General features: G+C 38.2%; 1 protein-coding gene and 1 long non-coding RNA gene across 4 annotated transcripts in view; one reads left to right on the top strand and one right to left on the bottom strand.

Annotated features, from left to right (window-relative positions):
• LOC138137736 (protein lozenge-like) overlaps positions 1–15,792 on the bottom strand; it is a 38,651-nt gene that overhangs the window by 1,898 nt on the left and 20,961 nt on the right. The window contains exon 4 of one of the 3 annotated variants that reach the window (XM_069057268.1): positions 9,604–9,768. The exons of 1 other annotated variant lie outside the window; for it this stretch is intronic. In XM_069057268.1, the coding sequence (XP_068913369.1) occupies positions 9,604–9,768 (165 nt within the window). Of the gene's footprint in view, positions 1–9,603; positions 9,784–15,792 lie in introns of all 3 variants that reach the window. One more of the 3 variants, XM_069057267.1, reaches the window with a different exon arrangement.
• LOC138137739 (uncharacterized) lies at positions 786–6,769 on the top strand. The gene is made up of 4 exons (XR_011161865.1): positions 786–931; positions 1,289–2,486; positions 2,540–6,312; positions 6,376–6,769. It is a non-coding gene; the product is annotated as an uncharacterized lncRNA (long non-coding RNA).

The raw sequence follows: 15,792 nt of genomic DNA on the forward strand, positions 1-15,792 counted from the left end.
CCGTGGAGTGTGACGGTATGCCCTAAAGCCAAAGAGAGAAATAAACGAAAGTCGGTTTCTTTTGCGGAGTTGCGCTTAACACGCGAAATATAATAATTCGTTTAATTACCCAAACTAGACGACATATGGCGCACGCCACTGGAATTACAGTCATTAGATATTTTGTGCCACTGGCACACGCCACTGTCCATTATGGTCACGTCCGCAGAGAAGAAATTTGAATACATGTCTGCCAACCGAATTCGAGGAATCTGAGATTGGGAAAACTGTTTTTTATCAAGATCGCAGAACGTGGAAGTATTTTTATTATCGAATTGCCGTTTCCGTTATTTTGACAAGTCGACCGGGAGCGGTTGCGTGTGGGTTGGGCTTTAGCTCGTTTCTTATTAACGCGTGAAAAAAATCAATTAATGTAATAATGCAAGTCAATATTGGTACTTACCAGCGTCCAGTTTTCTAATTCCGACTTGTCCTTCACGCGATGTAAATGTGTTGGAGAGAAAACGAAATACGGTAAAGCAAAATACCAGGAAAAACGAATGGAATATAGATATTAATGAGGGAAATAACGTTAAATTACAATGGTACGAGTTCGTTTTTAGAATTGTGCCGTAGGACGGAAAAAAAACAGTGTTTGTCTCGAATTATTTATCGCCTCATTGTTTTAAAGGGGCTCGTCACGCTTCCAGGAAAAACTTTGTCAAAATTATTGAATTGGCGCGCCAAACCTGTGCGACCTCATTGGTTGCTTTTCGTTTGAATTAAAATCGCGGTGTGTTTATTTATTGACCTAATTTGTAGAAAATTACGTTTGACGCGTTTATTAAATAAACTAAAATTGCACGGTGTGGTGTTACATACGCAGAAACTTTATCTGCGTGTAAATCGAGAAATGCAGCGGCTGCAGGAATTGAGGTTATGATAGGACGAGGTAATTCTGTTTGAGACAAGATTATTGTAAAAAATAGTAAGAGTTCTGTTAATAGTATTGTTTACTGTTGTTATTAACTGTTGTAAATTGTACAGACTAAATTTGAATTTAGGGGAGATTTTATTTAATGGAATGGCGGGGTATTAACTGTTGTAAATTGTACAGACTAAAACTAGGGGAGATTTTATTTAATGGAATGGCGGGGTTAAACATGTGGCGCTGTCATTGGTTGAATTGTTTGAATCGAAAAGTGCCACCAAAAATTTGATTTCCTATTGGTCCATTTAGGTAGATTAGAATCAAAATGAGCCGGGAAATTTAAATTTGAATTCAAAAGAAAAATTAATTTATTTTCAGGAAGTTGGGAGGTTGAAGAATAAGTTCCGATATTTGAGTGTTGATTTCCACAAATGAAAAAATCGTTTTGCCCGAGACAGGAAAGTAACCGAATACTAACAGTTTTAAGTCTAGTAGGGCTTCCCGTTTGTGCCGTACCTGACTGGCATACAGCCACTGAACAAATCAAAAATTAATCATAAAAAATGACGGCAAAACCGTCGGCATCATCTTTCTCTACGTGCAAGCAAACATGCGTCTGGAAAATCCGGCAATGACAATGACACCGACTCTGAATAAAATAATCCAGCTCGGCCGTATGCAGTTTGCATGATAATTCTTCGAATTTCACGAATCGAAGAGGAATCGGCACATCAAAGGCCGGTACGACAAAAGCGGAAGCATAATTCCCCCAAAACATCCTTAATTTCCCCAAACCCGTCATTACCGTCATTATCCGAGAGGAGAACGCTCAGGACCGGCTCCGTCTCCGTTGAAAAGGAACTCCCGCGGGTCGTGTTGATGGTTTGCGTTGTGGCGTCTCGCACGGACATTAAAGAGGCATTCTGTGCAAACTGTTGCGTAACATCCTAACCAGGTACTTAGCGAAGTATTAATTATGAAGTGCACAATGGTCTAAACGAGGCAAGGCCTTGTCGATAACCATAGAGCGAGTTTTGTGGTTTATTGGCCTGGAGGAAGGTCGCCGATTAAAATCAATTGATGAATGAACCTGCGGTCTCTCCTCACAAAAACCCAAAAGAAATCGATCGAGATGATGTCGACCGGCTACATTCGCAGCGATTTTTTTCGCCGAAGGAGGTACCGTTTGCTTCACAACAGCTGACGTCGCACGGCAAAATCTGGAAAAAACTGGACACCGCTAAATTTTAAATTAACGAAAAGGAAGTCGACGAGGACCACGAGAAAAGTGGAAATCTGGCTCCAATACAGCAGTTGGCCAAAATAAAGAAATTCAATAAATAAATTTCACACTTTTGGAGACAACAGCAGAATCCGAAATTTGGAAAACTGCGAGAACCGCTTGGAATTTGTTGTTTTATTTATGGCGGATGAGGTGTTAAGTTGAGAGTCTAAAGCTGATGTCGGAACCGACGAGGCTCATCTTTGAACCCTTAAAAAGCGATCCCCATAAATTACCCAAGTGATTAGGCCCCGATCTGCGTGTGTGGCACGGATCCACCGACCGCCATAACAGGTATTAAAGCCACCAACTAATTAGTCACCTGTTTCACAAATAATCTCCTGTAGGTAGTGAGTGTCGCAAGAGGACTAGATCACATGCCCCCTAAAAAATTCACGCTATAATTTTCCATCTGCCTAATGTCCTTTTCGGAGAAGTCCGCCGCCGCGAATCTCCCATCCGAAGAAGTCGTTCAGCAGTTCGTCCTTGACACATGTGCCGATAAAAAACAAGATGTGACCAGAATGTGGCCGTGAAAATTTTCGGTGCACAGTGAAAGCGAAAAATGCAAGCTCGCGTGGTGTTACCGTTGATCACCGCTTGCGCAAATCGCGCGGGTATTTCCAATGTCCAGATTAGTTTTCCATTTAGGATTCCTTCATGTCTGATTCATAATTTATGCAAATTTCTCGATCGATATGTTCCTTCTTTCCATATTTATCTCGGCATGAATTTTTCAGAGTCGATTCGATTTATAAAAATTGTGGTTTGGACTAGTAAACTGATTGGGAATCAGTCAAGCAGCAAATATATCTTACATTACACAGTAACGGATAGTAGACTGCGGATTGAATTTCGGTTGCAGCCTTTACACACCAGCGACTCGTCAAATAGGATGTGATTCAAAAATGTGCAATTACGCGGTGCGCTCTGCGTCACGTGACGGGGACATTTCGCACAAGTGATCGGTGAAAAATCCCGATTTGACCTTTGCCGACGGCACGCCTCTGGTGTTTACCTCGCGGAACACCTGATGGTGCACTCGGTACTGCTCACGAGAGTTGCAGGCGAGAAAAAAATCACAAACGCGATTTTCCCATGGCTTACGAGAACGACACGTCCCGCCATATTTTATTACTGATAAAAATAAATGTACAAAGATTCCATCCGAGTCCGTACCCGTAATTACGAAAACAAAAAGCTCACAAAAAGTGGCCGGGATTACGTTACGCATGAACACTCAGTATTTTTAGTTCAGGTCAGTATTTCATATTTTCTCGTCTGGTTCGGTTTTATCGCTGTGAATGGACACAGAGAGTAAAACTTGGTCTGGCGGGAGATGACTGGACAACTTTTAATAGGATTAGAATAATGAGCTTTCTATTCGGATCGCCTGTAAGACGCTTATTATTATTATTATTGCCGGTGCTGTTGCCTCTTTTACTTTTTGGATTTAACGCTGACATCGTTTGAGCGGTGACCTTTCCAAGACTCGATCGAACTCTGTCGGAAATGAATTCAACTCCGAACGTCAATGGGACTCATATTTGGACGGTACAGATCCTTGTGTCAATCATCGCCGGTTTAGCGGTCAGCCACTGGGTGGTTTGGTTGGCAAACGCTGGTGGTAAACCACCCAGTGGTTGTCGTCTAAACCGCCCGAACCGCATCGCAATCGTCAAACTCTCGATCTAAGCCCAAAGACAACTCTGGAATCTGTCGAGAAAAACCAATCGTAAATCAACACCTGCCACTTTCATTTCTCGACACCTTGACACAATACAATCCGCAAGTGTGCTCAAAACGTGTCACTCCAAAGCAAACAACTAGTTCTAGTTTTTTTCCGACCAGCGCAGATCGGAAATGGGACTATCTGGAGTGTCAAAGTTGAGCCAGATTTTAATTAAGTGACTCACTCTGTGACTAAGTCTTAAAAATTTCGCCGGTCCAGCTCTTCGCATCGCCTTTCCTCGTTTTTCGTCGTTTTGGACGCAAAGGCTTAAGTTTCATGAGAATTTACCCAAAGTCGACGATTTCGAAACCCGACACCATCGCCGAAGCCTTACCGGACTGCACCGGAGGAAGTTGTCCAAATAAACATCTACAGGGTGGACTCGCGTCAATCCGCCTTAATAACAATAATGACACGACTCGTATTGCAAAAATAAACACGATCAGGTAGTACTCGTGTACAGGGTGTTCGTTTCAAACCCATTCGTACGTGCCGCGTTGAGATACGTTCGGGTGTTGGCGTTTGTGACAGCTCTGTATATTGTAATTTGTAATATCCTGGCTTGGCACATTACGCATAATGATAGGTTCGATGTATATTGTTTTCTGAACTGCTCCCCGTTCATTTCACATCATAATCAGACGTAAATTGAGACCCATCAACCTGTTGAATATTAGATTGGAAATGGTCTTGGGGTACGTTCCCATTCATAAATCTGGCTGAGCTATGATTGCGATCGTTACACTTCACGAGAGAGGTTTTTTCTCGGATTTGAATTATGATAAATCAAAATGCTTCTGGGATGGCAATTATTGGTTGCCAGGGCCGGACCAGGCCCAAAAATAATAACAATAATAATAATATTCGATTAATTGTAAAAAGTACAGTTGTGTCGGTGTATAAAAACGTGATATAATAAGGAAAAAGCGAGTAAATATAAATTGTTTAAAGATTAGAAAGGAAGGGCCAAGTGGATCGAAACTCGTTGCGTAAGCCCCGCGGTTTGCAATCGCCGAATTTTCTCCAATTCTGCCCGATTAGATAATTTTCTAATCTGTGCAACGGTACCAAAAATCCGTTTCGTTTCATATCTCCATTGTGATTTTTTCGGCAAACTGCTGTTTCTTTCACATTTTTCGCCTTTTTCCGTCGTTTTTTGTCGACCGTTGCACGCACTATTAAAATTTACCAACAATATTACTTTTATTATTCTTCGCGTCGGTCACGCTTTCTTGGAAATGCGATAAGTCGAGAACCGATTGAGATATCAATAAACTCTTTGAATTCACCACGAAAATCGGACGTGTGAACGTAACGGTGCGCCCCGCGAAAGCATCAATTCGACGTCGCTTCCGGCGAATATTGGCGGGAAGCGCGATTAATAACGTATGAATCAGCCGACATGATGCCGCTAATTAATCGAGTGTGTTCGAGCACATGCTACGCGTTTTTTTTTTGTTCGAGACATTGTTTTGTTTTCTTTTTCTAGTGAAGCGCCGCCTACGCTTATTATATATTTCGTGAATCACACAATAAATGAATATTTAAATGTTTTTGACGTCTGCCAAGCACATGGACGATGCCAGCACTGATGCCACTCAATGAATCACTCAATTGTTTCCAAACGCGTATGCGAATAGCCAACTACGATGAGCACACGCAATTAGCAATGATCGCAGAAACACAAATTGTTATTTATAGTTTGCGTGTTGTGTTTTTTCATTTGTTACGGTTACGTAGACGTTTCAGGAAACGGTAATTTCCCACCTCTGTTCTCAAAACTGTCAAGAATTTTAATGTGCAAATATAAACAAAAAAAACAACCTATAATTGATATGTACATAATATTCTTTAAATTTGCATTATTAGCACATGTTAAAGCGTCTTCCTCGCTTTTTATTCCGATTGTACGACGTCTGCAAGATCGACTGACAGGAAATGTCAATTCTGTGACATATGTCACGATTGACGTTTGGAGATCTTTCTGGTGGTTTCGATTATGAAAGTTGGCAACAGAGAACTCTTGACAGGAATGTTTAAAAATATGTGTCGTTGCTCCCTTAAAGTGCATATTGTATGTAGATGGGTGTTTCAAGGTTTGTTTGTGACTCGCACAAGAGAAGAATCATACTGAAAATAATTTGATGGCAACGTAGAAAGTTTATTGGAGGAAATGAGAAGAAGAAACGATGCGAATTTAAATGAGAAAATGTTTTGGTTTAAATTGTCGTTGGGAAAAAAGGATTTTAGTTTTTGTTACTTTTAGTTCGGATTTAATAAATGGTGTCTACAAAAGAAAAAGAAAGTTTGTGGAAGGAGAAGGATGGAGATTGAGGAAGATGACGTCAAAAGGAAGTAAAGAAAGATAAAAACGAAGAAGTCGATTAGGTGAAACGAATTAAATTATCCCCTTTTTACAAGTTCCTGTTATAAAGTGAATTCATATTTTAGAATTTGTGGTGAAGATGAATGTGAGGACTGAGGGTGCAGAACAGAGAAGTAAAAATTTTCAAAAATTCGCGTAAAGAAATCTGAAGGTGTATTTTTTTTTTAATCGTGCTAGAATTTCTAGAATTCGCGATTGACGTAAATGGTGTATGTAATTTCTATGAATTTTCGATCAGTCGATAATTTGCCAAAATTCCCTGACCAATTCCCAGAATTGGTCCGACATTTCTTCTTCTTCTTCGTCACAAGAGTAGAAAAAAGTGATCGCAGCAGGTTATAAAACTGACACAGTTGCGCTAACAACCCAGTGCCGCCAAAAAAAACTGTAAATATTACAAATGATCGATAATCACTCGAGCTGATTACACAGTCGGTGGATTTCTCAAGTAAAAATAAAATTTACAAAGCATGAAAATCGAAAGTTTGAATCTGTGAAGCATTTCATTTTGCTCGTTTTTTGTTCCGTCGACTCTATCCTTCTCCCACACCTCGATCGCAATCCGAAAAAAATTCGCAACAAGATGGATCCGCTACGCACAGTCGTCGCAAATCGATCGTCGCGCAAAAATCCTGACGCGTCAGTCGACTTCGAATTAATTAAGAAACTGTGACACGTTAATAATAGAAAGATCAAGGAGGGCGCTGATGAGGGAGTTGTCAACTGTCAAAATCTCCACGTTACGGGCCAATTACGGAGGTGTCACCAGCACACCCTCGGAGACTGTGGTCACGGCAGCCTGCTACGATTTCGCTAAACTTACTGGATGCAATTAATAAAGACCCCTTCACACGGGGGCACAGATCAGGTGCGTCGCGTTGTTTACGGATCGCACGGGGATTTCCGGGAATCCCCCGATTTACGTAACTTGTGTATATTTGTAACCCCGGTGACCGTGGCATTTGAGCAGTTTTTCCCATCGAGTAATATTTGTGTTCCCTGATTCGTTACGAAATGGTTTCCAGAAACGATCCGGTGGAAAAAATTGGCTAATTAGAATAATCAAATCGGTGTAGTAGGCGTGTAAGTGGTACTGTTTTGGATTAGATGTTATGGTGTGTAGTCACACTGCTCTTCTTTCGTAATCCATTGCAAAAAGTCGCCAAAATACAGAAAAATTACTGTTGAACTTTGTGGTTCGGACGTGATGTCATTGGTTTGTTTCAAAATGATGATAAAGTGTAGCGTACGACGGAGTACCGGGAATTATCGTTTTTAGCATTGTTTTAAAAAGCATCAATATCCAAAGAGGTTCTCTCGCGAAATTATTAAGAAACTTAAGTAAAATGGAAACTTTGGATTAGGTACAAACGCCATAAAGACCTAGAAATTTATAAAAAACTTAAATATTTAAAGACACAAATTAAGCATGATATCAAATACTCTTATGAAATTTACGTCGAAAGCATTGAAAACAACCTACAAGCTGATTCGAATCTTGTTGGGTAATATACAGCCTGTCCCAGAACTGCTTCCCCATAGAAAATAGACGTGTCCCGACAGCAAAAGAGACTCCAAGATGACTAAAATAAATTTTCCTGTAGCTCTCATAACCCGAGTTATAAAGATTTCAATGTCACCAATCCCAGAAGCTCCTCCTCAGGTATTAGGTACTAAAAAATTGGACAGGTTGCTAGACAGCAAAAATAATTATTGATATCGCAACAATCAGCGAAAAGTTTACTCGGAATTTTGACTTCGAAAGTCCGGCAACGCAAAATTGCAGTCTCCTACCTTGATGATGATTTTCTTTAAAATTCAGATTATCATATTTAACCAAATACTCCATTTTATCTCTGGGGAGGCAGTTTTGGGACAGCCTGTATAAAGCGTAAAAAAGACAGTATTTTTTCCAAAACTGATATGTATTATTAATCGGGAGAACACAGATTGTTACTTCTAGTGGTTTTCAGTCCATTGTAATACAAGTCACCTGTGAGGTTCCTCAAGGATCCATTTCTGGACCTTTGTTTTTCATTTGTTTATTAATGACATAAACCTAAACCTCGCTTCTGACTGTTTTATATGCTGAAGACTGAAAACTTTTTAGGAAAATATCGACTTATGCAGACCACGTTACACTTGAATTGGATTTACGAAAAATGTACCTGTGGTGCGGTCGAAACTGACGTTTCGAAATGTAACGTGAAGACATTTTCATTGAAACATTCATTATAATCGATTCACGATGAATGTGGATAACGGGTGGCTACAAGGAGGTTAAAATTTTAACCTCATTGGGTGGCTATGACATCTGGTAACATTGTTGGTAGTACCTACAGAAGAAATAAAATTCCCTAATAGAAATTAGTAGCTTTCGTGTTAGGTTAGGTTGATTTCAATTAAGATTAAATAGCTTCATCAGTCAAAGCGTTAGGTTTTGTTATCAGCAACTGCAAAAATTTGCAGCACTGTCTTATGTTTTCCTGTTTGTATGTTTCATTTCTGAGATCCAGAGTAGAATATGGTTGCATCATTTTGTCTCCAAGCTATAACTCCGCTGTTTTTCTGCTGCCTCGATGCAACGCAAGACCTGACCTGACCCACCATGTTTCTACGTAGAGTTGTCAAGAACAAATGTTTACGTTTTTGCCAGTGGTTAACACGTGTCGAAATTATAACCATTATAGAAACGCATTTGACCTGTTCAATTACAATCTCCATCAAATCAAAAACTTGGAATTGTAGTAATTTGTAATTTCATATCGACATTTTTTTTTAACCATCCCATTATCTGTTCATCTGTGGGAATGATCAATAATGATAATAATAAATAATTATTAGAGAACTGGAGGCAACTAAAGATGAACCGGAGGAGGAATCTGGGCGCAAAATGGTACAATTCGTAATTTGAGAATTATTTGGTGGAAAGTATTGGTCCCGTAGTGCGCTTTTGGGGGCCGCAACCAACAGTTGAGATTATTTTGTGTAAACTAAACGAGACTTGAAAAAGTGGTCCCTATTGTCAAAATCGTGACCGCAATTCAACCGAAGAAGATAGATGAATCGATCAGGATTCACTTAGTCTAATCGGCGAAGAGGAAGAACTCTCGTTGTATTTTTCCACACTTTATTAAATCGAGCTTTTGTTCGGTTCGAAACGGTCTTGTTGCGGACAAAAAATCGGATTCAAAAGAGAAACGTTCTGCGAATTCCGCATCGAAACGCCACGACGAGCGTTCAGAAGAAGTCTCTTCCGGAAGCATAATTTTGGAAAAACTCGGTGTGCTCACCTTGTGAGTCCTGCTTGTAGGAGCTCTGAGATCCGTCGCTGCTCTGCGAGGAGGGCACGCCGCGCTTCTTGTAGGCCTCCAGGTCCCTCAAGTGGGTGGAGAAGGGCCCCTCGAGGAAGGGCCGCTGGCCCAAACCGATGGCCCTGTAGGTGGTGTGTTGGCCGGCTGCGGCAACAATAACTGACACTTAAAAAACGAGCGACGATCTGATTGGCGGTTCAGCGGGGGGCGAAGGGCGGACGCCGGTGCATGCAGGAAGCCATCAGGTCTGCCATGCAATCATTTCCGGCCTACGCCATTTCCGCCACCATTAATACTAAATTATTTGTAGAATTTTGCTTCCACTGATGACCCGACATCTGTTAATGATTTGTCCTAATTAACCCACACCACGACACCTAGCGCTCGGCCGCGGCACGAATTGGATGGGGTGCGCTGGGGGTGGCGCGGGCGCTGCCGGGCGCTGTGGGTGGAGTTGATGGACGCGGTTCGAAATTTGAAGATTTTTCCGGAGAGAAGTGGAGGCGAGGATTGCTTTCGCGAGGCCAAGGTTACGTGATTCAGATCGTGGATTTTGTTTTATTAAAACTATGTGAAAGTTGCGGAAAAATACTTAATTCGTCGTGTTTGACTTACCAATTACAATCTAATGTCATGTGTATAATTGATACTTAAAAATGGAAAAAACGTAAAAGAGTAACTGGTTGGAACTTGCTTTATTAAGTTTTCTTTATCCTACATTTTTTGTTGTTACATTTTTAGCAAAATAAACAGTACAAAGCCACTTCGTTGTCTTATTTAAAATAAAAAAAAAAAGCTTTTTAAATTTGTTTTTCTTATTAAAGGCATCAAAAAGCCCGATATTACTTTTAAGATTCATATCAGATTTTACAAGATTCACTTTAATAAATATTTTTATCTTTGTATTTTTTCCTCAAGATTCAATTTATTAGCCATAAAATTTGGTCCCCAATGCCATTTTAAAATTTCATGTTATTGCCGTAGGTACATTTTTTTTTTGAAAATTATTAAAAATCATTTTTCAACTTCCACGTTTAAAAAAAATCGTCTTATCGATTAAGAAATTTTGTTCCAAAATTTCCCTCTGCAGTCATTACTATTCGTCCACTTCCTATTGTAGTAAATTTTACAAAATTGAGTGGTGTAAGTTGTGTTTTAGGGACATATCTGTCAAGTGTCATATATCAAAAACGTCAAATGAGATGGTGATGTGATGTGAACATGAAATCCGAAGAATTGTTTATATAAAAGGTAACAATACTTAACTAGCATGTATTTGCAATAACTCTTGAACATATAAAAATTGAAACTGGATGAATGTTCCTGCGGACGAAGATCAAAGCTACCAACCATTCAAAGCAGAGAGTAGCAAAAGTAGCTCTGTCAACCCTACTTGTTATGCAGCACAGCAATGATCGCGACTTTACCTTAAGTTTCATTTCATCAATAAAATTTGACAAAGAGACCGTAATGACAATTATCGTCATACAATAGATATGTTATGGCATTGGTTATGACAATTTCACCCTAGGACACTTTATGTTGTGTCAAAAATGACAGTGAGGATCAAAATGTATTGCTTGCAACTGTTTTGAATTCACAATTCCGTAGATAGAAGTAACGACGTTCAAAAAAGTTTGTAGCCTAGCACGTCCAAGTTTTCTGTCTCTTTTACAAAGACCGGTCGTTTTTAATATACTTTGACATTTCCATAGATATACCTACATACGTAACCTCACTTTGACGTAACCTCACAATTGAGAGTAAAAATCATCATATGGTATTATGAGTATGAGGAAAATTTTCTTTGGATAGTTCTAAAATAAAAAATAACGTTTTTTATAAGAGAAATTATTCTCACCACCGATTTTTTACGGAAGGAATAACGTTTGACATATGATTTGAAGCTATGTAATAAGTGAAACACGTAGCCAGTAGACCACAGGTTTTTTGTTTCTTAACCGAAATGTTATTTTATCTATTTTTTAAACTTATCTCTTAAATTTTGAATGTAGAAAGTTAAATTACAAGACCACAACAATAGAATTAAAACTTTTAGAAAAAATATGATAAGGATATGAGGTTGATAGGTTGTAACAAAAATCTATTTACATTTTTTTTTTGTATTTTTAATCCTCCAGGAAATTTTAAAAATAAAATGAATAAGAATTATTAAATAGTTAAAATCTTCTAAATAGCGATTTGGCAGCTGACGAAGCTAGGCCACAGAAACAAAAGCAAGCACTAAACTTGACCACAACACTTCTTAACACTTCTTAGATATGTACCTACACTGCTGTGCAAAAAAATCGCGTACACTTCAAAAATCAAGCAATCAAGTTTTCGAGTATTTTGTGCTTTGTAAATGTGGATTTTGACATTATATTTGTAAATAGGTTATAAATTGTCAGTGAGATTGTCACTATTTTTGACACTGACGACTGGAATTTATACCTGGCATATGAACATAATATAATAAGTAACGGCAGTCCAAAAAAAGCCAAGCAAGTCCTGCTTTTCACTCTATCTTACAAATTCAGACCTTTTTTTAGTTGGTATGCTTTGACATTTCTTTCCGATGCAATCTCACTTTGATCATAATTTTATTGTAAATTAAGGTAAAAACCATCATGCAGCATTAAAATTGTTCTGAGATAATGTTTTTTCGCAGTACAAATAAATTCATATCACTCATTTTTCGCTGTGCAAATGACATTTGACATCTGATTTGACAGCTTATGTAACCACATAAAGCGTTAAACGCTCGACCACTCAACCATGGGTTATTTTTGGACGCTCGTTAACCAGAATGCCATTTTGTCTATTTTTTATGCTTATGCTTATCTATTACATTTTGAACGTACAAAGTTAAATTAAAAGACCCCAAGAAAAGAAAAAATATGATACTTAAGATAAATATGTAGAAAAAATAAAATAAGATCATAAGGTGTAGATAATATACCTAGTGAAGATTTATAAGATAAATTAGATTAATAAAAACTAATGTCTAAACTAATTTTTGTTTTTTTTTAACCCTTGAGCGACAAATTTTCAAAATAATAAAAAACTGAAATAACTAAAATCTTCTAAATAGTTGACATCTGCGGTTTGACAGCTGATGAAGCTAGGTCATACGTTCACAGAAACTAGACCACTTGACCACAATATTTTTTAACACTCTTTAGATTCATACTTACAAACGTTTCTTTTATTGAAAATAAATTCAGTATTTCGAAGTTTCTAAATATCAGATAAAAGTTTCTTTCCAAATTCGTACAAATTTCTGTCCAAATTTTAACTGTAAAATGCACAATAAAAGCAAAACGGAACTATAGCATATCCTTTCAGTCTTCTGTAATTTTAGATTTTTGCTTATTTTTTTTTCCGACAACTGCACAAAAAGAATGATTGTGACTAGTTCGTCAGAGTTGATTTTGTGCATCTACATCTAGATTCTAGATCGTTCTCAGAATGTTCCAAAGCACTGTGTAGACGAACGAGCAACGCTTCATCAACACGCAATAACATTTCCTCGTCGTGTGGAAATCGAAGTTGGTGTCACCACCTGAAAACCAGAATTCCTCTCTTTCCGTTTACGTGTCCAGTCTATCTAATCCCGTATGTGCGTCCCGTTCCCCTTTTGTATGACGGCTTTTGGGGAACGTGTGTCGCAGTCCTCCATCGCCGCCAAATGGGGTAATTACTTACAAAATAATGAGCTAGTAATTGCAGCAATAGCAGATTTGTAAATTGCTAATCTGACGCATTTGTCACCGGATTGGGTCCGTACACGCACGTATGTCTCTGTACCTGTGTGTGTGTCCATCAGTGCAACTCCCGATAATGAAATTTCAACCCTTCGTTGTCATTTTTTTTTAATCCCGCTCGTAAACCTCCCCGATAATAAAAACACAAAATCTGTTTGCGCCGACGAATTATCATAATTTCGACAAATGTGCGATTTGCACGTCGAAAATTACACAACGTAATTATAATGAATGGCCGCATTAATAAATTCGTTTAAAAAATGTAATAGTCGATTCCGGAATATTTATTGCGCCGTTACGAACAACGACAACTACATTATTTATGGATTACGGCGAGCGGCGGCCATCATTAATGCAACTTTTACGATTTTCTAATAATTGTCTGTCGAGATTGCCGTTTCGTCATCTTCGCGCAACACTTATTGCTTTTTAAATGCCGGAAGTGCGACCAGATCGCCGATAAAATTCCAATATACAAGGTGGACAATTAAATGCATCGCCAGGTTAACACGTGACACACATACAACCTGACTTTCAAAATTTTTGACGTTTCACTTCAACTGTTTAAAAACTGTCTAGATTTTTTGGCTGTCACCCCTGAAACGTCGAAATGTTTGTTCTTCACCATCCCATAAGCGCCGCCCTCAAAACCGCCAAGTAACGAGGTGAACAATTCACCCCACGGGTCTCGTGACTCTCGTCGACCCCTTCTTTGTCCCAATACTTTACTAATGCGTCAAAGAAATTCCCAAATTGATCAACTTTTCGAAAAGTCTTCGGTTGGCAGTCTGCTGCGGATTTCACATTTCCTTCGTTCCGCAAGTAATTAATACGTCAATACCCGAAAAGTGTTGCCGAGTAAGATGCTGTGAGAACTTCGCTGTTTTTGTTGATAACTGGCGATTTCCTGTTGAGTGTTGATAACGAAACAACGTGAACCGAACGCGTGTGAACAATTAAGTCGGTTTTTCGATAGTGGTGGGCAATGGGTTGGGAATTTTGGCGTGTTTTTATCTGTGGGTGGCGATTTTTACGGTGATAAGGGTCGTTCTTGGCGAGTAAACTGTTGAAATGCGACGGAAGCTGTACCGGAGTACCGAGATGTCGTAAAGTAAACGAATTGTCGAGATACGAGATAAAATGAGATCATGCAGTATAAGTGAATAATAATTAAGAGAAACGTTAGGAAAGAATCGAGTGAAATGAAGAACTGGAAGGTGGAGTGAAGAAAGAGGATGTTTGGTGTGATTCGTTTGAAAAATGTTTCGTAAACATATGAGTAATGAAAATTAATAAAATGTAATTAGAGGTAAAAATAGTAAATACTGTCAGCGTTGAGTGTTTGGAGTTTGAACGATTCAAACTGTTTAAAAAAAATATTTTTTTAGTACAACTATGAAATGCATTTACATAACATTTTGCTGTAAGTTACTGACATCAATTAAGAAAATAATAAATTTTGACGTTAACTTATTCAGGAGTTAATGCCTGTTGTCACATTCACGATTTGAAGTTACTTCTAAATTATTTTTTTGTTCGACACTGTCAGACTTTGAGAATTTTCTCCTGTGTGAACGGATTTTGATAAATGTCACAACTTGTCAAAACCAAACGTCAAGCGAATTTTAAAGATTTTAAGCGTTTTGGAGCCTTCAAGGGGCTCGTGGAACAAAAAAACGTTGTATTCCACTTGTTCGTGCATAAATTGAGCTTTTTTTTTGGCACTCGTGGGCATTTAAAACGCTTGTTTCACTCGCGTTTTAAACTGGCCCACTCATGCCAAAAAAGCCCTATTTACATACGAACGAGTTAAAACCTTTAAAATTAGCTTGACGTTTCGTTTTGACAAGTTGTGACATTTATCAAAATCCGTTCACATAGGAGAAAGTTCTCAAATTCTGAGTGTCGAACAAAAAATTATTTATTTTTATTTAGTTCGGTTATAATTATGATTCATGATTTAAATATTTAAGTTGTTGAAAATCTTATGTTTCTTTCTTTTCTTGTCCTTTTTGAAAGAATACATTAAGAACAAAAACTATGAACGACAAATCAAGATTTTATGATGAGAATTAGTTAAATGATCAATCTTTAATTTAGGTTTATTTATGTTAAAAAATCTGTGGAAATTAAAAAGGAACAAAATTGTGACGATGGATTTAGTAGAATTTCTTTTTGTCATAAGATTTGATGCTAGGTTTCAAAATTTGAATATGTTTATCACAGCCCTTATTTACCATTTTTAATTCTATCTATCTAAAATATTAAATCTAATTTTCTCGTTCCTTCTAGTCTACTAATTTAAAAATTTCTACATTCAAAATTTAATTGTCAAAATATGAACCATGAATGAGTAGTGAATATTGCTGTATAATCTGTTTCAAAATCAAAAATCCATCAC

The sequence above is a fragment of the Tenebrio molitor genome, chromosome 9, assembly GCF_963966145.1.
Source record: "Tenebrio molitor chromosome 9, icTenMoli1.1, whole genome shotgun sequence".
Classification (NCBI taxonomy): domain Eukaryota; kingdom Metazoa; phylum Arthropoda; class Insecta; order Coleoptera; family Tenebrionidae; genus Tenebrio; species Tenebrio molitor.